The 21,408-nt window shown below is 43.1% G+C and overlaps 1 protein-coding gene across 5 annotated transcripts in view; it reads right to left on the bottom strand.

The window, feature by feature from the left end:
* pla2g6 (phospholipase A2, group VI (cytosolic, calcium-independent)) overlaps positions 1-16,892 on the bottom strand; it is a 74,519-nt gene extending 57,627 nt beyond the window's left edge. For 3 of the 5 annotated variants that reach the window (XM_048521385.2, XM_059640495.1, XM_059640496.1), the window contains exons 1-3: positions 16,778-16,865; positions 12,349-12,429; positions 5,788-6,001 (exon numbers count right to left, since the gene is read on the bottom strand). In XM_048521385.2, the coding sequence (XP_048377342.1) occupies positions 5,788-5,990 (203 nt within the window). In that variant the 5' untranslated portion in view covers positions 5,991-6,001; positions 12,349-12,429; positions 16,778-16,865. Of the gene's footprint in view, positions 1-5,787; positions 6,002-12,348; positions 12,430-16,777 lie in introns of all 5 variants that reach the window. The other 2 variants (XM_048521384.2, XM_059640494.1) reach the window with 2 other exon arrangements.
* Positions 16,893-21,408: the final 4,516 nt, after the last annotated feature.

Here is a 21,408-nt window from a genome sequence, read left to right as displayed (position 1 = left end):
AGTTCAAGAAGGCAGTGCCTTACCCTTCTCAAGGGCTACTGGAAATAGGCAATAAATGCTCCTCCAGCCAGCAATGCTTATGTCCCACGAGTGATTTCTTTTGTTTAAAAATCATACGCTGTCTTACCTCCCAAATCCTAATCCCACTCCAGGGAAGGTATTTTCACCTCAGAAGCATACAGTGACAGAATAACAAGTGTCAAAATTATGTTCCCTTGAGTTTAATTTAATCTGGGTGTTGAAAATGATGAAATAATTATATCAGGCAGTATAAGAGAAATTATTTCTTCTGGAAGCAGAAAACAAAATAAAAACAGCATCAACTTAAAACTGAAGCTAGGCCACTTCAGAGTCAAATCAGCAAGCACTTTTTGTATACAAAGGATAGTGGAAATCTGTAACACTTTCCCTCAGAAGACTGTGGGCGTTGGGCCAATTGGAGCTTTCAAAACAGAAATCGATCCAGCAAAGGTGTCAAGTGGGTAGATGGGGTTGAGATGTACATCATCAATGATCTAACTGAATGGCAAAAGAGGCTGACAATTATCAAGTGGCTCACTCCAGTCCCTACATCTTCAACTTTCTAAATGTAATCCTGGCCAACAATACAAAATACGATATTAGAAACAATCAAAACCAAACACTGCCCTTACACTTCTGGAATTTAGGCTTGAATCCAGCTTCAACAGAGGAGACAAAGGCCTGATTTTTGATGACTGCATGGAATCTACATGAGCTACATGCCTGAAGAAGCTAGAATGAAGGGCACTTAGCCCTTCAGAAGTGAGGCCCATCAGCTGGGTTTAGATTCATGTCACTGCGCAAAGATTTTGAAGGAACCCCCCTCATGCTTCTGAAGAAGCACATTTTACACGGGCAACTGTAAACACCTGAAGTAGCTTTAAGCTACTGAGTATTCGCTAAGGCAGGAACATTTAGTTTTTGTAGATTGCGTAAAAGTGCACTGCTGAGCCTCAAAGTTCCCATGAAAAGAATAAATCCATGCATCTACTAATTTGTATTCCAAATTACCGATGTTAACAAATTTTATGTTCAGTTTTGAATTTGCACAAGCAATGAAACAACAGTGTCATGAGCTTCCAAACATACAATCAGGGCAAAGCAGTGAAGCAGAAATTGAGGCATTAATAGCACAGAAATATTTATTTTCCAAAAGCTTGTGATTCTTCTGCTTCAGGTCCATACAATCTTGATATAGACAACATACAGGTGATAACGTGATAGTTGCTTTCTTGTCTGACCTTGTGCTACTGAAAATTGAGTTTTGGAAATGGCTAGACCTGTACAGCAGAAAGGTTGTGTTACATAAACAGTATCCACTATTCATCAATTGCGCTACAGCCAATTCGCATTAACAAAGTGCGCGTTACAGCAGAACCACCTGTATGGAAATGACTTGGGGCAGGTCAGGCCAACCCAACATTAATCATGCTATTTGGTCAATTGCAAACTTCATTCCACAACAATTTACAATAGTTCAGATATTCTGATTAAAATCGGTACAAATTTGACCGATGGTAATCCTCTTAAAGATTACTGACTTACCTGTTGGCGATTTTTCCAGCTAAGGTTACAAGTCTGGCCTCTCCATAATGCACCCATTGGAGGAAACCAGGAAGATTTCCACTTGACAAGGAGTAATGGAGCAGGGCGACACATGCCCCTTTCTTACCACACATGCAACTGTTAATGTCCCACAGGCACTTCGACAGTGACTGAAGAGAGTTAAGTATGCTAGATAGTGAGGCAGTAGTGTGCCAAGCAGGTAGGTTAGGGTATAGGGTGCCAGGTATGTGGGGAGGGAAAGGAGCCAAGTGGACAGGGATAGGCAGGGTGTCAGGTGGGTGAGGAAGGGTAGCTCAGGGGCTGGATATGGATCAGGCCAAGCCAGGCCCAGATCCAGCAAGGATGGGAGAGGTCAAGACAGGGATGTCAGAGTCATACAGCATTACTTGAGGGGAGAGGGGGTCAGTGGAGGCTTGGAAGGTCATGAGAATATCTTAATTATTGACATAAAAAAAGGGAAGGAAATCACCTACTTCCCAAAAATAGCAAGGTGAATGAGTTTTTTGTCTCGTAGACATATTCAGTTGTGGGGAGTATTCTGCTGCACCGAAGCAGAGTTATTGAATACTTTTAAGGCATTCTTGATAAGTAAAGGAATAAAAGAATATCAGGGGTAGGCAGGCGTGTAAAGTAATCAGATGATCCATGAAGATTACTGATTGGTGGAGCTGCCTCAAGGGACTGAGTGGTTTCTCATTCATATGTACGTAAACTAGTGAGGGATTGAATCAGAAATGTTACAACATTAAATTATGAAAAGAAAAAAAGACTTCACGTTTTAGCATCTTTCATGATGTCCCAAAGTGCCTTACAACCAATGAAATACAGTCACTGCTGTAAAGTCAAAATCAGGGCAGTAAATTTGAGCACAGCACGCTCCCACAAACAAACTGGACCTGATAATCTGCTTTTCAGTGGTGTAGATTGATGGATAAATATGGCCAAGACACAAGGGAGAAGGCTCCAGCTTTTCTCTGAAATAATACTATTGTATGTTTTACAATAGATAATATATGGGTTTAATGCTTCATCCAAAAGATGGCACATCCAACAGTGTAGTACTCCCTCAGCATTGCAATCGAGTGCTAATGTAGATTTTTAAATTCAAAGACAGTCATGGGCTGCTGGGGCATATCAATCTGATTTTATAACACAGACAATAGCATCAGAATTAATAGTTGGGAGTGATGTGCGATATGTCTAGGTATTATAAAACAGCCCACTATTAGTCTATAATAAACTACAACACTGAGCAGTCAGTTCAATGAACCTGGGAGTACTTCAGACTGACTTTTGATAATTTGGTGTTCTTGAGTGTTTCGCTTTCCAATGCCAACACTTCTTGCTGAACACTGACACGATACAGACTTATTCATCAATATGTCAATTATTTCCAATGGACATTCTTAATCAAAATAAAAATTATTTTGAACTTGATAGAGAAACCAATGTTAGTTAGTGTTACAGAAACAGTTCAATCTCGTACATGGAAGAGAAACAGTAACATGAAGAGAGAGGCAGGAAGCCTTTCATTACCACAGAGATGCAGAGTTCCTCTTTTAGCAATGAAAAGGGGAAAGCCTGTTTTTCTTCATAATTAATGATTCACCAGCAAAACAGTAAGAACAAAGTGACTTTTGAAAATGTGGTTTCTGAAAATTCAATTTTGTTGGTGAGTCATGGACTGCAGAGAAAAACAAGCCTGCTGTCATCTGCGTAGAGAAAAACGTCAGTCTTCCACAGACTTTTCAAGTGTTAGTACAGCAATTATGTCCTGGTATTGTACTTTTATTAAATTCACTAATGTCATGGTATAACTTCCATGCCACAATTTACATAACCATTCATCACCAAGCTTAATAAAAATATCTTGTTAAAAACCACAGACACTTGCAGGATGACAGCACTGAACTCCACGCAGCTAAGTGTACTGCCCACCAACAGGTGGTGCTCTCTACAGATATAGTGCTGAAGCAATTCCTCAGGAGAAGACACAAAATGTCGATCTACTTTAGTCACGATGTGGACACAGGTTTATTTGAAAACATAAGTTTTCAGAGTCTCACTCCTTCTTCAGGTGTCAGGTGAGACCTAAAGGAGGAGTGCAACTCCAAAAGCTTGTGTCTTCAAATAAACCTGTTGGACTATAACCTGGTGTTGTGTGATTTTTGACCTTATCCACAATAGGGTATGCTCAGTTAATTCAGCTGAAGGTCGACCAAATGTTTGAGTGAGACTGAGATCCTAAATTAATCTAAAAGGCTAATCTAAAAAATTGTTAATGTGTTTATGTTAAACTATTTAGTCCATTATTTTAATAAGAACATTAATCCAAGCACATTAAGCTTCTCGTAATGAAATGAATTTCAAGATCAATGCATATTTATTTATACTGCATGTAGCTCTATTTCAATAAAACATTCTTCAAAGTGCAATTAAACTCTATTTCTTTTTCATTCAGTTATTTAAATTTAAACTTAATTAAGATATTAATTAATGTTAGGCAATCTGTGTAGACATTGACAACAACTCTCATCCTATGAGTAAATAAAAAATTAATGAAATGTTTAAGTTCTTTATCAAAACCCGTGAATTCAAGTTTGTTTTTCCTTCTTTGCCAAGATCATTAGATAAGATGGATCAAAAAGCCTCTCATTTTAAAGATCATGTGAGTTGATCTTTACTGATCTAAACAAAACATAATATGCTGGGAAACATTTACGGAACCATACAGACAGGTTGGTATTTCAGATGCACACCCTACACAAGAATGGACATGATGAAAAATCTCTGCTTTGGAAAAATGAGGGGAGAAGTGCAGGAAAAATCATTCACACAGAGTGCTGGTGCCTGGAGCACTGGGTGCCAGTGAAGGTGGTGGAAGCAGGCACATTAGCAACGCTTAAGGTGTACCTTGATAGTCACATGAACGGGAGGTGAACAGAGGGATATAAAGCACAAATGGGCAATAAATAGCAGGTCTACATAAGGATTAGAATCAGCATACGCTTACATCACAGTGCTCCAGTGCTGTATTGTTCATTGGCTAGCCACCAAATAATTTCATTTTTCAGATATCTTCACTCACTTTTGCAACTCACAAAACGTGGGGACAACTAACAGATACTCCCAAGACTACTAATTTATTAGCTGGCAATCTCACTTGATGGATTCAACTCCCACTCCAAAATGTGAACATCTAAGTTAGGCTGGCGCTCCAGTGCAGTAGAGAGGGAGTGTTTTTCAAATGACATGTTAAAACTGGACAGTAACTGCCTTCTAGGCAGTAAACAACCTCATGACACTACTCAAAGAAGAGGTGGGAAGTTTCTTTACATCACAGCAGTAGCCACACTTTTAAAATACTCAATTGACCGTAAACAGAACAACATAAGAATTGAAGAAACAGGAGTAGGCCATCTGGACCTTCGAGCCTGCCCCACCATTCGAGAAGATCATGGCTGATCTTTGCAGGGAAACATCTCCACTAACCCGCCCACTACCATAACCCTTAATTCCTTTAATATTCAAAAATCTATCTATCTTTGCCTTAAAAACATTCAACAAGGTAGCCTTAACTGCTTCACTGGGGAGGGAATTTCACAGATTCACAATCCTTTGGGTGAAGAAGTCCCTTCTCAACTCAGTCCTAAATCTGCTCCCACCTTAATTTGAGGCTCTGCATCTCTCACCCTCTCCCTCTCTCTCTCTCGCTCTCTCTCTCCCCCACCCCCCCACCCCACCCCACCAATTCTAGCAAAGTATTTGGAACATTTTAAGGTCATGAAAGATATTATGCATGGTAAATGCAAGTTCTCTCCTTATCTCTGTGCACATAACTGTTCCAACTGCTCTCCACCTAAAGTATATAATCTATAGAGTTTTGCCAAATACTACAATGAAGAGATTTTCCACTTAAATACTCCTTTAAGTCCTGAAACGTGACTGCGCTTCCCCTTCACACACAACAGATTTAACATAGATCCCATGCAGCAGAATGCACATGCAAAAGAAAACTCATCCCTCGCCACAATCCATCCCAACTCTCTTCATCTTTGGATTCTCTTTTTCTGGATCTAAATTGAAAGCAACATAGGATAATATTCAATGATGAACTCACCTTGAGGGAAAATATTGCACACAAATCCTGTGACCTGGGAACTACACAATTCTAGGAAATCTCCATCACTGGATTCTTACCTGAAAGCATTCTGAGGTGTTTTGGGGTTGATTAGCAAGCAGTCCCAAGACTGGGCAGTCCGATATAGCATAATTCGTCCATCCTCCACAACTCTGCTGCGTGACACATACTCAGACAGCGGCACTTCCCGTACACGGTAAGGGTTGGCAAAGAGGTTAGTCACAGTATTCAGTGACTCTACCAAACGGCCAAAGAACTGCATTCCTACAACACCTGCAAAAAGAGAGGGGTTGGGGGAGACAGGGAAATGGTTATTATTCTTTTTCAGTTGAAGATCCTCCACAGTGCTCATATAATGAATGATTTGTATTTTCTACAGCATCTCAGAGCAATTTAACCATCAATAAAATATTTTTCAAATGCAATTACTACTGTAAGGTAGCCAGCACATTTGCCAATTAGCATCTGGCAAAGTTCCACAAACATCAACAAAAACAAAGTCACTGGAAGAGCTCAGCAGGTCTGGCAGAATCTGTGAAGGAGAAAACAGAATTAACGTCTCAGGTCCAGTGGCCCTTCCTCAGAACTGATGCTGGCTGGGAAAACATCAGTTTATATGCAGAAAATAGGGAGATGGGTGGAGGAGGGAGTAAATAATACAATAGGGCCCAAAGTGATAGAAAGACAGTTGGACAGAGAAAGGAGTTCCTAACAGCAACACCAATATCATAATGACCCAATCATCTGTGTTAGTGATGCTAATTGATGCAAGGACAACTCCCATGCTCGGCTTCTGTAAGGGTATTGTAAGATATTATAAATCTGTCTAAGGAGGTAGTCAAGTCCTCAGCAGACAAATTCTCCAGCTGAAAGAGCCTCTTCCAACACTGCAGTATTTCTTCAGTACTGCATTGGAAGGCCCAGGCTTGGATTACATCTCTGGAGCAGGATATAAGCCCACACACTTTTAACTTCAGAGGTCAGAGTACTCCCAAATGAACTGCATTTGAAAGATGGAACAAATGAGGCAAAAACTATTAATATTGAGCTTGTTTCCACTCATGGGAAAGCTTAGAATCAGCAGGATATAATCTCACAATACTTACGTGCAAATTTAAGACTGAAAAGGAACCTCTTAGAGGGTTTGAGTGTCTGTTGTCATTGTCACAGCGAGCAGAGAGCTGTGGGAGCAGAGTCTTTGCATATATTTAGTCTGAGATAGATGGTTTCTTGATCAGTGGGGAAAATCAAGGGGCTCACAGGAATGACACTGTCTTTACAGAGGCTTTACTCCCTCCCAGTACGAGTGTAGTGAATTTGTGCTGATTCGATATCAGGCCTTGGTTAGGCCCCACTAGACTATAGTGTCCATTTCTGGTTACCAGACTTCTGCAAAGATGTGAAGGTCCTTGAGAGGATGCAGAGGAGATTAAACGGAATGGCTTCAAGGAAGTGGGTGATTTTATTCACAAGATTAGATTGGTTTTCTTAGAGTAAATGAGGCAGAGTGGAAATTAGATTGAGGTGGATACAGTTATGATTGTACGTGGACCTTACGGCACACAAATTTAAGATTTTGGGCAATGAGTGGTAATACACAGGAACTGACCTCTCATGAGGTTGGAGGAATACAAAGGAATCAATGATGAAAAAGAAACTGGATGAAGACTCGAAGAAAATGGGGTCCAGGCAGAGAAGTTTGACTGGCTGGGTTCTTCACAAAAAGCCAGCACAGAACTGATTTGCTAAGTGGCCTCTTTCTGTGCTGGAAACGTCTCTAAGACTTACTCCCACCTTCGCTTCTCTTGTGCAAACAACTTGAGACCAGCATCAGGAAGAACTTCTCATCTTCACACCGAACACCATAGAGCCCTCTAGTCTGAAGTCAGGCAACCTTTTATAACTTCAGACTTTAGCTGCGTATTCAATTTTATAAGAAGTGCTTATATCAGGGGAAGGAAGGTTATAGATTATCACAAAAACGAGTCCAAATCCAGAGCAATCTTCACCATGAGCCCTGGTCTGTCTTTACATCTTGAAGGAGTCACAGAACACACTGCATTCAGTTTGCTTTTTGCTTTGTTTCTCAATTTCCCCACGATAATTTCTTTTAACTTGGGTGGGTGCCACAACTTCAGAACTATCTCTACATTCCCACTGCATCCCCGAGAGGAATCTATATCATTGAACACATTTCCCGCTTTCCTCAGTTGTGGCTCATTCAGGCTGTTAACATTCTATCACTGGAGGAATTATTGGTTATCTCTCCCATTGATTTCAGTAAAAACATTTTTAGTTCTGGTGAAGGCATTAGACTCGAATTCTCAGTAATGATCTGCAGTGTAATGCAGAGATAATGGGAACTGCAGATGCTGGAGAATTCAAGATAACAAAGTGTGAAGCTGGATGAACACAGCAGCCCAAGCAGCATCTCAGGAGCACAAAAGCTGACGTTTCGGGCCAAGGCCCTTCATCAGAAAAGGGGGATGGGGAAATGGTTCTGGAATAAATAGGAAGAGAGGGGGAGGCGGACCGACAATGGAGAGAAAAGAAGATAGGTGGAGAGGAGAGTATAGGTGGGGAGGTAGGGAGGCGGTAGGTCAGTCCAGGGAAGACCGACAGGTCAAGGAGGCGGGATGAGGTTAGTCGGTAGGGAGTGGAGGTGCGGCTTGAGGTGGGAGGAGGGGATAGGCGAGAGGAAGAACAGGTTAGGCATAGGGGGTCGAGCTGGGCTGGTTTAGTGATGCAGTGGGGGAAGGGGAGATTTTGAAGCTTGTGAAGTCCACATTGATATCATTGGGCTGCAGGGTTCCCAAGCGGAATATGAGTTGCTGTTCCTGCAACCTTCGGGTGGCATCATTGTGGCACTGCAGGAGGCCCATGATGAACATGTCATCTAAAGAATGGGAGGGGGAGTTAAAATGGTTCGCGACTGGGAGGTGCAGTTGTTTGTTGTGAACCGAGCAGAGGTGTTCTGCAAAGCGGTCCCCAAACGTCCGCCTGGTTTCCCCAATATAGAGGATGCCAGATCGGGGACAGCGGATACAGTATACCACATTGGCAGATGTGCAGGTGAACATCTGCCTAATATGGAAAGTCATCTTGGGGCCTGGGATGGGGGTGGGGAGGTGGTGTGGGGGCAAGCGTAGTATTTCCCGCGGTTGCAGGGGAAGGTGCCGGGTGTGGTGGGGTTGGAGGGCAGTGTGGAGCAGACAAGGGAGTCACGGAGAGAGTGGTCTCTCCGGAAGGCAGACAAGGGTGGGGATGGAAAAATGTCTTGGGTGGTGGTGTCGGATTGTAGATGGCGGAAGTGTCGGAGGATGATGTGGTGTATCCGGAGGTTGATGGAGTGGTGTGTAAGAACGAGGGGGATCCTCTTGGGGCGGTTATGGCGGGAGCGGTGTGTGAGGGATGTGTTGCGGGAAATGCAGGAGGCGCGGTCAAGGGCGTTCTCGACCACTGCGGGGGACAAGTTGCGGTCCTTGAAGAACGTGGGCATCTGGGATGTACAGGAGTGGAATGCCTCATCCCGGGAGCAGATGCGGCAGAGGCGGAGGAATTGGGAATAGGGGATGGAATTTTTCCAGGAGGGTGGGTGGGAGGAGGTGTATTCTAGGTAGCTGTGGGAGTCAGTGGGCTTGAAATGGGCATCTGTTTCTAGCTGGTTACCTGAGATGGAGACTGAGAGGTCCAGGAAGGTGAGGGATGTGTTGGAGATGGCCCAGGTGAACTACAGGTTGGGGTGTAAGGTGTTGGTGAAGTGGATGAACTGTTCGAGCTCCTCTGGGGAGCAAGAGGCGGCGCCGATACAGTCATCAATGTAATGGAGGAAGAGGTGGGGTTTGGAGCCTGTGTAGGTGCGGAAGAGGGACCGTTCCACGTAACCCACAAAGAGGCAGGAAAAGCTTGGGCCCATGCGGGTACCCGTGGCCACCCCCTTTGTCTGTAGGAAGTGGGAGGAATCGAAAGAGAAGTTGTTGAGTGAGAGGACGAGGTCGACTAGGCGGATGAGGTTGTCGGTGGAGGGGGACTGGTCGGGCCTGCGGGACAGGAAGAAGCAGAGGGCCTTGAGGCCATCAGCTTGAGGAATACAGATATATAGGGAGTGGACGTCCATGGTGAAAATGAGGTGTTGGGAGCCAGGGAATTGGAAGTTCTGGAGGAGGTGGAGGACGTGGGTGGTGTCACAGATGTAGGTAGGGAGTTCCTGGACCAAAGGGGAGAAAATGGAGTCCGATAGGTGGAGATGATTTCGGTGGGGCAGGAACAGGCTGAGACAATGGGTCGACTAGGGCAGGCAGGTTTGTGGATTTTGGGAAGGAGACAGAAACGGGCCGTGCAGGGTTGGGGAACAATAAGGTTGGAGGCTGTGGGTGGGAGGTCCCCTGAGGTGATGAGGTCATGGATGGTATTGGAGATGATGGTTTGGTGCTCGGGGTGGGGTCATGATCCAGGGTGTGGTCGGAGGAGGTGTCGGAGAGTTGGCGTTTGGCCTCGGCAATGTAAAGCAGCTTTTATACTTTGCTCTGCATTTCCAGTTTATTTTTAAATGTGAGCAAGCTGAAGCTTACAAATTGAACTAAATGTCACATTCAAATTGTTGCCCACTTTCCTGTATTATGGACAAACTTATGCCCTGGGCATGAAACAGTTAACAGCACTCTCTTACAGGGCTCAGCAATATCTCACTCACTCTGGATGTCAACCACAGAAATCTGAAGGTGATTCTTTCCAAGTTAGCCCTCTTCCATGGTTGGGGCGATCCAGGCCTTATGTATACTGACTCCATCCCAGCAGCACACCTGAAACTTCCCACTCAAAGGCATGGGGGGCATTAGAATGTTGTACTGCTTTCCACATGCCTGCCTCATGTGAAACCTGAGCTGTTACCCTTCTGTCCCATATCACTGCATCACACACTCGCAAATAATAAAAACAGAAAAAAGTGGAAACATTCAGAAATTTTGACTTAAGATCGCTGGATCTAAAACATTATCCATGCTTCTATCCCTGCAGACATTGCCTGTCCTGCAACTCTATTTCCAATTGCTTCTGTTTTTTACTTCATTTTCTGGTAAACATAATCTGCAATTTCTTATATTTTCACTTCTTGTTTTAAGAGTACACAAAGCAGACGCAAGATTGAAGGCACTGAGTTGGTAAGAGCATATGGAAATGTGATTAATCCAATTTTCAACAAAGCCTTACTACATTAATGTTAAGATTTAAATAGATTTAATGCTGTTATACTCATAAGATTACAGGTAAGAGATAATCTCTTTGAACCAAATGCTAGATTAGAGAACATGTTATTGTAAATGAAAATTACACCTCCCCAGCACCAGAACATTTTTCCGTTATATGTCAAAGATGTGAGAAAAGTGACTCATGGGCCCATAACAACAATTTATATGTGTACTGTGTACAGTTCTGGTCACCCTGCTATAGGAAGGATATCATTAAATTGGAGAGTATTCAGTAAAGATTTAGAAAGGTGTTGCCAGGACTGGAGGGTTTGAAATAAAGAAACAGGCTTGAATAGGCTGCCAAGATCTATTTCTTAGCATGGGGAAGTCCAAAACCAGATGGCATAGGTTTAAGGAGAGATGCGAAAGATTTAAAAAGGACAGTAGGGGTTACCTTTTCACTCAGAGGGTGGTGTGTGCACAGAATGAGCTGCCAGAGGAAGTGGTACAGGTGGGTACAATTACAACATTCAAAATCCATCTGGATGGATATAGGAAGGGTTTAGAGGGATATGGGCCAAATGGGGACTAGGTCAGATTGAGATATCTGGTTGGCGCAGACAAGTTGGACCCAAGGGTCTGTCTCCATGCTGTATGACTCTATGTAACACTTAATTTAGTAAATCTTTTCAAGGCATATTATAAAGCAGAAGATAACACTGAACCACATAAGGTCTGACAACCAAAAGCCTGCTTCAAGGTGTACATTTTAAGGAGTGCCTTAAATAAGGAAAGAGAGGCAAACAGGTTTCGACAGGAAATCCAGAGTTAAGAGCCATGGCAGCTGAATGCACATCCACCAAGAGTACAGCTATTAAAATCAAGGATGCACTATTGGTCCAAATAAGAGGAGCAGAAATATTTCAGAGGATTGTAAAGCAGAGGATGTTTCAGAAATAACAGCAGCAGGGAGCAGGGCTGTGGAGATACTTGAGAACAAGGTCGCCCACCAGTTTGTAAGCATAATGTCTCAAGTTTGCCTGAGAAATCAGCAAAATGAGAGATTTTTCTGCAGGTTAGAAATTTCAAAAGCAGGTTCCCCTCCCTCTTACTCCCCATAAATTTCCTAGTTTACAAAGTAGAGGAGAACTAGAGGAAAATAGCAGTATCCAGTAATTATCCTAATCACATACAAAAATCATCTAGGACATTCTAGTTTTTTTAAAGTGTATGTGAGTCAAACACTTCCTCACCATGCAAATACCATGATATCCAATACTAAAAAGATTTGCATGAGGTTAAGGCATTTTGCTTATTAATCAATGTCGCTCGCTCAGCTTTCAAAATGTCCAAAATCAAGGAAAGCCAATGAACCCTGGGTGACTCGCAGTGATCCAAGTGAAGATTGACAAATACTTTCAGATGATTTATTACCTTAAATGCAGCACATGAGACAGAGTTGCTGTTGTTCAAAGAGTTTAGAACCGATGCTTTACAGCAATTTCACTCTGGTATCTGCAGAACATAAATCAAGGAAGATATTGTTTGGTTTAATTTTGACAGCACTGGGCTTTCTCCTGGCACAGTGTTGATTCAAACTACCATCCTTTGTGACTGAGTCATTCAATGATACAAATGCAATGATCATGAAAATGTCAGTTGATAGCATAAAAATATTCTGAATTTTACTTCTCCCAGTTGAATAAAATTAGCCCTCAGTTGCCAATCCTAAATACTGAAAACATTCAAAAAGCACGTGCTTACACCATTTGGGCCAAGTCTGAGAATAGGTGCAGTGATGTTTAAAAGGTACATAGCCCATGCCTGTGGTTGGCATTGCTTGTTCAATGCCAGCCTGTACTGTGAGGCATGTACCACTCCTTGAAGCACTCCGCCACTATCAAGTATTTGCTGGGCATATTTCGTGGTTGGAGCATGGAACTAAGTAAAACTTATCTCATCAAGAAGAGTAGGTAGTTTCGTTTCCAGGCAACTAACTGTCTGATTTTTGGAAAGAAATCTGTTTGGTAGTTAGTAAACACTTCAAATACCATTGGGCTTATTAGAACATCATCTAATGTTCTATCCCTGGTTGCCCTTAAATTGCTGCATTTAGCCAAAATCTGCTGGGTTGCTTGAAAGAGCTGGTCACCATCTCCCAGAATTGTGAAGCAAAACACTCCTGCTCCTGATCATGTATAGGAGTTGGGATGTCATGTTGCAGCTGTACAGGACATTAGTTAGGCCATTTTTGGAACACTCCCTGCTCCAAGAAAGATGCTGCTAAACTTTATTTCTTAATTTGTTCATTCGCGGAATGAGGGCATTGCTGGCTAGGGCAGCATTTATTACTCATCCCTGAAAGAATCACATGCTAAAGATGGTAAAGATGACAGTTTCTGTCCCTAAAAGACATAAGTGAACAAGATAGGTTCTTCCAACAACTAACAAAGAAGTAATGGTCATCGTAAGACTCTTAATTCCAGATTGTTTTTTAATTGAATTCAAATTCCACAATGTGCCATGCTGAGACTTGAATGTAGGTCCCCATAAGATTATCTGGGTCTCTGAATTAACAGTCCAACAAGAACACCACCAGGTCACTGCCTCCCTTTGCAATGTTCGGAAGGGATTCACAAGGGTGTTGCCGGTGTTGGAAGGTTTCAGCTACAGGGAAAGGCAGAAGAAGCTGCAGCTATTTTTCCTGGACATTCGGAGGTTGAGTCGTGAACTTTATAAAATCATGAGGGCGATGGATAGAGTGAATAGCCAATAGTCTTTCCTCGGGTAGGGGAGTCCAAAACAAGACGGCACAGGCTTAAGGTGAGAGGTAAAAGCTATAAAAGGGGCTGATAGGGCAACTTTTCCACTCACAGTGAGTCATGTGTGAAAGTGGGCTGCCAGCGCAAGTGGTGGAGGCTGGTCCACCAGATGCATGCAACTCCAAGAACACAAGCTAGACGCAACCAGAACTAACAGCCCTGGCACCAAGATCAGCACTTGTTTCCTTCTCCACCAATGCTCAGCAGCAGCAGTGTGTACCAAATGCAAGATGTGCAGCAACAATCAAGGCTCCTTTGGCAATGTTTTCCAAACCTGTAATCTCTACCACCCAGAAGGTCTAGATGCATGGAAACACCACCAGCTGCAAATTCCATCCCCTTCACCCCAAACCACCATGCCACCACAACCAGGTCACACAGAATCCTGACTTATCTATACTACAGTTCCTTCACCAACACCTTCTCAATGGCAACCAGGGGTTGGCATTAAATGCCTGCCTAGTCATTAACAACTACATCCTGTGAACGAATATTAAAAAAAACTTCAACATTAACTTGCACACTTTCAGAATATCCCAAAAATGTTTCAAAGTCAAAGAAGCAATGTAGTCACTGCATAGTGATTTTAAATTAAGATTCCCTACAGTGTGGAAACAGGCCATTTGGCCCAACAAGTCTACACCGCCCCTTGAAGCATCCCACACAGACCCATTCACCTATAATCCACACACCCTTGAAGACTACAGGCAATTTAGCATGGCCAATCCACCTAGCCTGCACATCTTTGGACTCTGGGAGGAAACCGGAGCACCTGGAGGAAAGCCAGACAGACACAGGGAGAACGTGCAAACTCCACACAGACAGTCACCCAAGGCTGGAATCGAACCCAGGTCCCTGGAGCTGTGAGGCTGCAGTGCTAACCACTGACCCACCATGCCACTCAGTGATGTAAGTAGTCACTGCACGGATTATGAAACACAGCATTAAATCTGCATAATGCAAGTTCCTACAAATGGCAATATGATGATGACTAGGTAATACCTAGATCGTAAAATAAACATTGGCAAGGCTACGGAGGTAACTCTTCTCCTAAATAGTGGCCACACAATCTTTTACACCTACCCAAGATGACACGCACATCTTCGGATTTAATTGCAGCTCCAACACTGCAGCACTCCCGGAGTACTATACAAGCGGAGGCAGAGAGTAAGTGCCAACCGAAATTTTTGCACTCAAGTCTCTGGAGTGATACTGGAAACAAAAACAGAGGAGGAAATTTCCCAGCCCAATGTAACCTGCAAGCCGTTCTAAAATTACACAGACTATGTCTTATACAAACTGGGTGACCGCTCTGCTATACACCTCCACTTAGCCCCACAAAAATGGACCCCACCCTCCACGCTTGCCACTTTAATTCACCACTTTGCTCTCAGGCTCACATTTCTGTCCATAATCTACTGCAGCATTTCCCAATGCAATTAAGCTAAAGGCTTATCTTCTGATTAGCTTCTTGACAGCCTTCTATACTCGAGATTGAGTTCAACAACTTCACACTATGTCCAGCAGGTTTTTATTTTGCCAAGCATTGATCTGTATCACCATTTTGTAGATTTTCTTTTCCTTTTTAAGCCAAGCTCTTTTTTATTCAGGCTTAACACTTAGAATAGGCCAATATTTTGTTTATTTATTCCAAGCGTTAATCACAACCTCTTGACGTTTTTGTCCACGGTATCTTTGACTTTGAATCTCAGGCACTCCCTAACTCCTGTTAGACCTTCCTTTCCATTCTACCTGACTTTCCTTCCTTTCAACAGTACAAAGCACAAAACCATGGTGGGACAGTTCTAGTGGTGCAGTGGTAGTGTTCTTACTTCTGAGTTAGGAGAAGCCTGGGTTCAAGTCCCTAACTTCTCCAGAGGTGTATCTTAACAAAACATCTAAGTCCTCAAAATATTTCACCAGAGGAAAGAGTTCAACTGGACTCAAAACATTTTTAATTCTTGTTTACCTCCTGACATGCTGAGTTTCTGTCCATAAACTTCTAATCCTTTCCTTAGTTTGTCAGAAGTCACATGACACCAGGTTATAATCCAACAGTTTTATTTGATATCACAAGCTTTTGGAACGTTTCACCCGGAAGGAGCAGTATTCCAAAAGCTTATGATGTCAAATAAATACTGTTGGACTGTAACCTGGTGTCGTGTGACTTCTGACTTTGTCCAGCTCAGTCCGACACCGGCACCTCCACATCATTGCCTTACTTTATGAAGGGAGGGGAATGGTGTAGTGGTAACGTTACTGGATTAGCAATCCAGAGAACCAGACCAATGTTCTGGTGCATGTCTTTGAATTCCAACCTTGGCAGATGGTGACATTTGAATTCAATTTATACAGAAATCTGAAATTAAAACCTAGCCTAACTGTATTCTGAGAATAACAAGGTGTAGAGCTGGATGAACACAGCAGGCCAAGCAGCAGCAGAGGAGCAGGAAAGCTGACATTTTGAGCCTAGACCCTTCTTCAGAAATTGTATTCTGTTCTGAGGAAGGGTCACCAGACCCGAAACATTAACTCGGATTTCTCTCCACGCATGCTGCCAGACCTCTGCGCTTTTCCAGCAACTTCTGTTTTTGTTTCTGATTTTCAGCATCCACAGTTTTTTTTTCAGTTTTTAATTTTTAATTTAACTGTTGATTGCAATATTATTTGTCTGACGTTCGTCAGGAAAGGAAATCTACCAACCTTACCCAATCTGGCCAACGTGCTACTCCAGACCCACAGCAGTGCTGCTGAACCTTAATTAATTACCCCCAAAAATATTACATCAGTGCCAAAGATGGCCATTAAGCCTGTCTCAGCTCATTAGATGAACACCATTGATTGTCCTTTGAGCAACCAGACAAAAAGCAATTTTTCAAAAACTGAATCACTGCTCATCCTGACTGGATTTTGCAAACAGTCCCTTATTCATATTTAAGGTACAAATTGGCTATAATTGAAAGACATTCTGACGCCTAATACATTTACCAGGGGTTCAAATAACAACAAGGTTCCCATTCATGATGTTCTCCCTCACTTACCAAGCTGTTATATTTTAATTAAATATAGTTAGGCCTATCCCAGGCTCCCGAATCCCTCCCTCAGAACATTCCTGAAACGTTTACCTTCAATCGTCGATCCCCCTTCACCCCGTCCTGATTGACAGCCGCAACCTCCAATCGGCGGGCGGACCCGACCCACTTGTTCTGATTGACAGAGAGGCCGTCCATTTAGCAGACGGTTGCTACCCACCCGTTATGATAGATAGCTGCACTCCCCAATCTACGAGTGGTGCCCACCCACCTGATCTGATTGACGGACACTTTCTCCAATAAACCAGCGAAAGCAGCCACGGAGTTATGATTGACAGTCACCTTATCCAATAAACAAGCGTAAGCTCCGAAAGGCGCAGGGTGTAATCACATGGAGGGCTTGGGGTGGAACCTTTTCCCTCCGCGACGGATTGTCCGCCGCTTTCACTCACGGCAAATCCGCCCGGCGCCATTTTATTTCAAGGCACTGGTAGGACCCAAGAGGGCATGCAGCCATTGCCGTCTTTAACACTGGCAGGCTACAAAGTGAGAAGGGCAAGTAGAATCTTCACAATGCAGCCAAAGAGGAACTTCTTCAGCAACACGTAAGGTTAATAAAGATATTACAGAACTATAATGGTGCAGAAGGTGGTCCTTCATCCACTGTCCCTGCACTGGCTCATTAAATAAACACCAGTTATTGACCATAATTTATTAATAGTTGGGCTCTCATAATTTTGTACACCTCAATGAGCATTCCCCCTCAACCTTGTTAGCGCCAGTGAAAAGGAATCTTGGCCTATCCAGTCTTCCTTCACAGAAGAGAGGTAAAGGATCAAAAAAGCAAAAAAGGGTCTAGACCCGAAACGTCAGCTTTCCTGCTCCCCTGATGCTGTTCGGCCTGCTGTGTTCATCCAGCTCTACATCTTGTTATCTCTAAAGGGAATTAGAGTTAGATTTATTGTCATGAGTACTCAAGTGCGGAAGCATAGGATACAGTGAAAAGTTTACAATGTCATGTCACATGGTGCCAACTTAGATACAAAATAATAAAAAGTTGCATTACCTTACAGTTATTTGTAGTATAAGTTAAGAAAATAACAAATAAAACTAAAAAGATAAACATTACAGTCTTTCTCTAAAAGGCCCGCAGTAGATCAATGCAGGAAGTATTCACACATGGTCTGACTGGGCTCACAAGCTGTTGACCACCCACAGCGATTACCATCCAACAACCATCCTGCAGTGTTCCGGACACGCAAGTCATCCCTCTCCACTCAAGCCTCCAGTCCTCTGTCCTTACCCCTCCATCCGGCTGGACGTCCTGCTCTGCTCGGGCCTCCAGCCAGCTGACTGCCCTGCGCCCTCTGGCCATCCCACTTGGCTTGGGTGTCCAGACTGCTCCGCTCTGTGCATACTGGCCGTCCTGCTCGCACATACCCATCCAGCCCGCTCCGTTCCACTCCAGTCCTCAGCCACTTGAATGACGTTACCAGTGCTTCAAGGTATGTTTTAGGACCAACTAGAAACAACCTTAATGCATGAGAGGGAGCCCGAGCTGGGCCACAGCCTTGGCCAAAGTAGTAACCGCTGGTAAGTACGGGCTGGCTAAAGGAGGAGTAGGTCTGATTATGGATTAAAAAGGGATTTACACATTGAGAGAGATGGCCTACTTAAGGTATTAAGTGAAGACATTGCAGCTGTCTTTAACAAGGAAGAAGATGCTACCCACACAATGGTGAAAGAGGAAGTAATTCAGACAAGAGAATGATTTAAAATTGAGAAAGTCGAGGTATTGGATCGATTTCTGAAGAAGGGTTCAGAACCGAAACATCAGCTTTCCTGCTCCTCTGATGCTGCTTGGCCTTCTGTGTTCTTCCAGCTCCACACCTTGTTATCTCAGACTCCAGCATCGGCAGTTCCTACACTCTCTGAGGTATTGTTTAGGCTGTTTGTCAACATGATTGTAGGTCAGAACCCTCAAGTACTGTGAACAAGTTTACCGTGTAATTCCTTGATATGTTTTTTTTTAAAGAAGGTGGTACAAACAGAAATTGCTGCTGATTTAAATTAAGTGGCTGTCTGGAGAGAGTGATCCATGGAATGTCATACCTGAAGATGTGAAGGGAACTTCAAACCCTAACCCTTCAGAGAAAGAGGCAAATCAATACAGACAGGACTGTGATCTCTTGTGACTATAAAGGTAACGAGAGGTCAACAATACACTGCTCAACAGCAATCAGCAGCAGGTTGTGTCCAAAACTACAGACACATTTGGTGTGTTTTCCTTTAAAGAAGACTCAAGGACAGAACTACAAAACCAGTTCCAACTCTACTGGAGCATGCTAGTGGAACAGAAATCTGTCAGGCAAGCCAGCGGGCTAAGGTACCTGTGCATACGAGCCTGGGTTTAAGAGTTAACATGGTCTATGATTGCAGCTGAACAATTATCTTCAGTCACCCTGGCGTTGCAGGCAAAGAGATTCTCTCACTTTTATGTGTGAGTAGCCAGCTAGCTAGTAAGCCAGGCAAGAGGAAACAGGACCCAAGCAGAACTGTCTTTTACCCTGAATGCTGGATTTCAGTCAAAGGCAAAACGAAACAGAACAATAGAGTCTCAACCAACCTACAACACTAACAACCTTGAAATTGACTGCACCATTACCAGCATCAAAGCTACCAGACAGCTCACCCTCATTGGCTTCAAGGGGGTCAACTACCCCCTCCTCATAAACAATTCAGAGACTGATCTATATATCACACACATACACATAAGTAAGATCTATTTTGTTTTAATATTTTATATTTTTGGATGAACCTCTGTAATTTTATTTTTTCATTTTTCTGCCTTTATATTCTGCTTTGTTTCATTTTTCTGCTTTTATAAGATGGCACCAGAGAGTGGCAGCAAGATGCAACACTTTTCACCGTATTTTTGTAACAGGGTTTTAAGTGACAATAAATAAATAAAATCTTATTTCTGATCTGCTTGTATGTGTGCTGCATTACTAATACTTCTCATGTTTATTATTTAATAAATTCACTCATTGCTAACTCAAAAAAGCCTGAGTAAATTTTACAACATAAGTTCAATCGGGTCCGGACCCGGAAAAATTGTTCACCAGGGAAAAGTGATCTTGTTGTGTGCTTTGCAACTCTTTTCGGATGGGTAAATAAGCCAGTTCATCCTTCCCTACCAAGGACTTTAACAATTTAGGGAGCCATAATAAAATGGGAAACATTGCTTAGAATCAGGGTGTAACTCTGTATTTAAGGTGATAAGGCACCATGGCCAGAAGAGATACACCCAAAGGTGTTTAAAGAAGTGAGAGTGTAAGTTGAGGAAAGGTCATCATTTTTCAATTTTTCTTAGCCTCATGGTTGATTCCAGAGGCCTGAAAAGCTGCAAATGTTTTGCACATGCTTGAAAAAGGGTGTAAGAATAAATGTCCATCCTGGGCCTCCTGCAGTGCCACAACAATGCCACCCATAGGTTGCAGAAACAACAACTCATATTCCGCTTGGGAACCCTGCAGCCCAATGGTATCAACATGGACTTCACCAGCTTCAAAATCTCCCCTCCCACCACTGCATCCCAAAACCAGCCCAGCTCGTTCCCCGCCTCCCTAACCTGTTCTTCTTCTCACCTATCCCCTCATCTCAACTCAAGCCGCACCTCCATTTCCCACCTACCAACCTCATCCCGGTCCCTTGACCTGTCTGCCCTCCCCAGACTGACCTATCCCCTCCCTACCTCCCCACCCACACTCACCTCTACTGGCTCCATCCCCGCCCCTTTAACTTGCGTGCCTCCTCTCCACCTATCTTCTCCTCAATCCATCTGCGATCTGCCGCACCCTCTCTCCCTATTTATTTCAGAAGCCTCTCCCCATCCCCCTTTTCTGAGGAAGGGTCTAGGCCCAAAACGCCAGCTTTTGTGCTCCTAAGATGCTGCTTGGCCTGCTGTGTTCATCCAGCCCCACACTTTGTTATCCTGCTAACTACAAGCTAGTTTGTTAATTTTGGATGTGGAGAAACCTCTAGAAGTAATCATTTTAGGAAAAATACATAAGTCTTATGTACAAATGCAGGTTAATTAAGCCAGGGAAATTGCATTTAACTTACTTGCTGATCCTTTTTGAAGAGATAACAAAAAGGAGATATTGTTGATATGGTATACTATGGCCATCCAATAGAAATTTAATACGATGCCACAAACAGACATGTCAGCAAAGTTATAGCTCAGGCAATAAAAGAGACTATAGTAACATGGATTTGAAATTAGCTTAGAATCAGGCAAGAGAGAATTGTGGTTAATGGATATTGAGATGGAAGAAGTTCAACAAAGATCATTGATTCTCTTGGTTGTCCTGATATATATTAATGTCCTAAACCTTAATGTCTATGGCACAATTTGAAAGTTTGTGTATTATATGCTGGGTGTTGTGAAACTTGAAATGGTTCAGAAAAGATTCACAAGGAGTGTTTGAGTTGTAGGGAGGGGCTGAATAGGCTGGGGCTATTAGTTTCGGAGGCTGAGGGGTGACCTTATAAAGGTTTATAAAACCATGAGAGGCATAGATAGAGTGAATAGCCAAAGTCTTTTGCCCAGGGTGGGGGAGTCCAAAGCAAGACGACAA

The sequence above is a fragment of the Stegostoma tigrinum genome, chromosome 38 (assembly GCF_030684315.1).
Source record: "Stegostoma tigrinum isolate sSteTig4 chromosome 38, sSteTig4.hap1, whole genome shotgun sequence".
NCBI lineage: Eukaryota > Metazoa > Chordata > Chondrichthyes > Orectolobiformes > Stegostomatidae > Stegostoma > Stegostoma tigrinum.
This window is presented reverse-complemented; position numbering and strand designations above follow the sequence as displayed.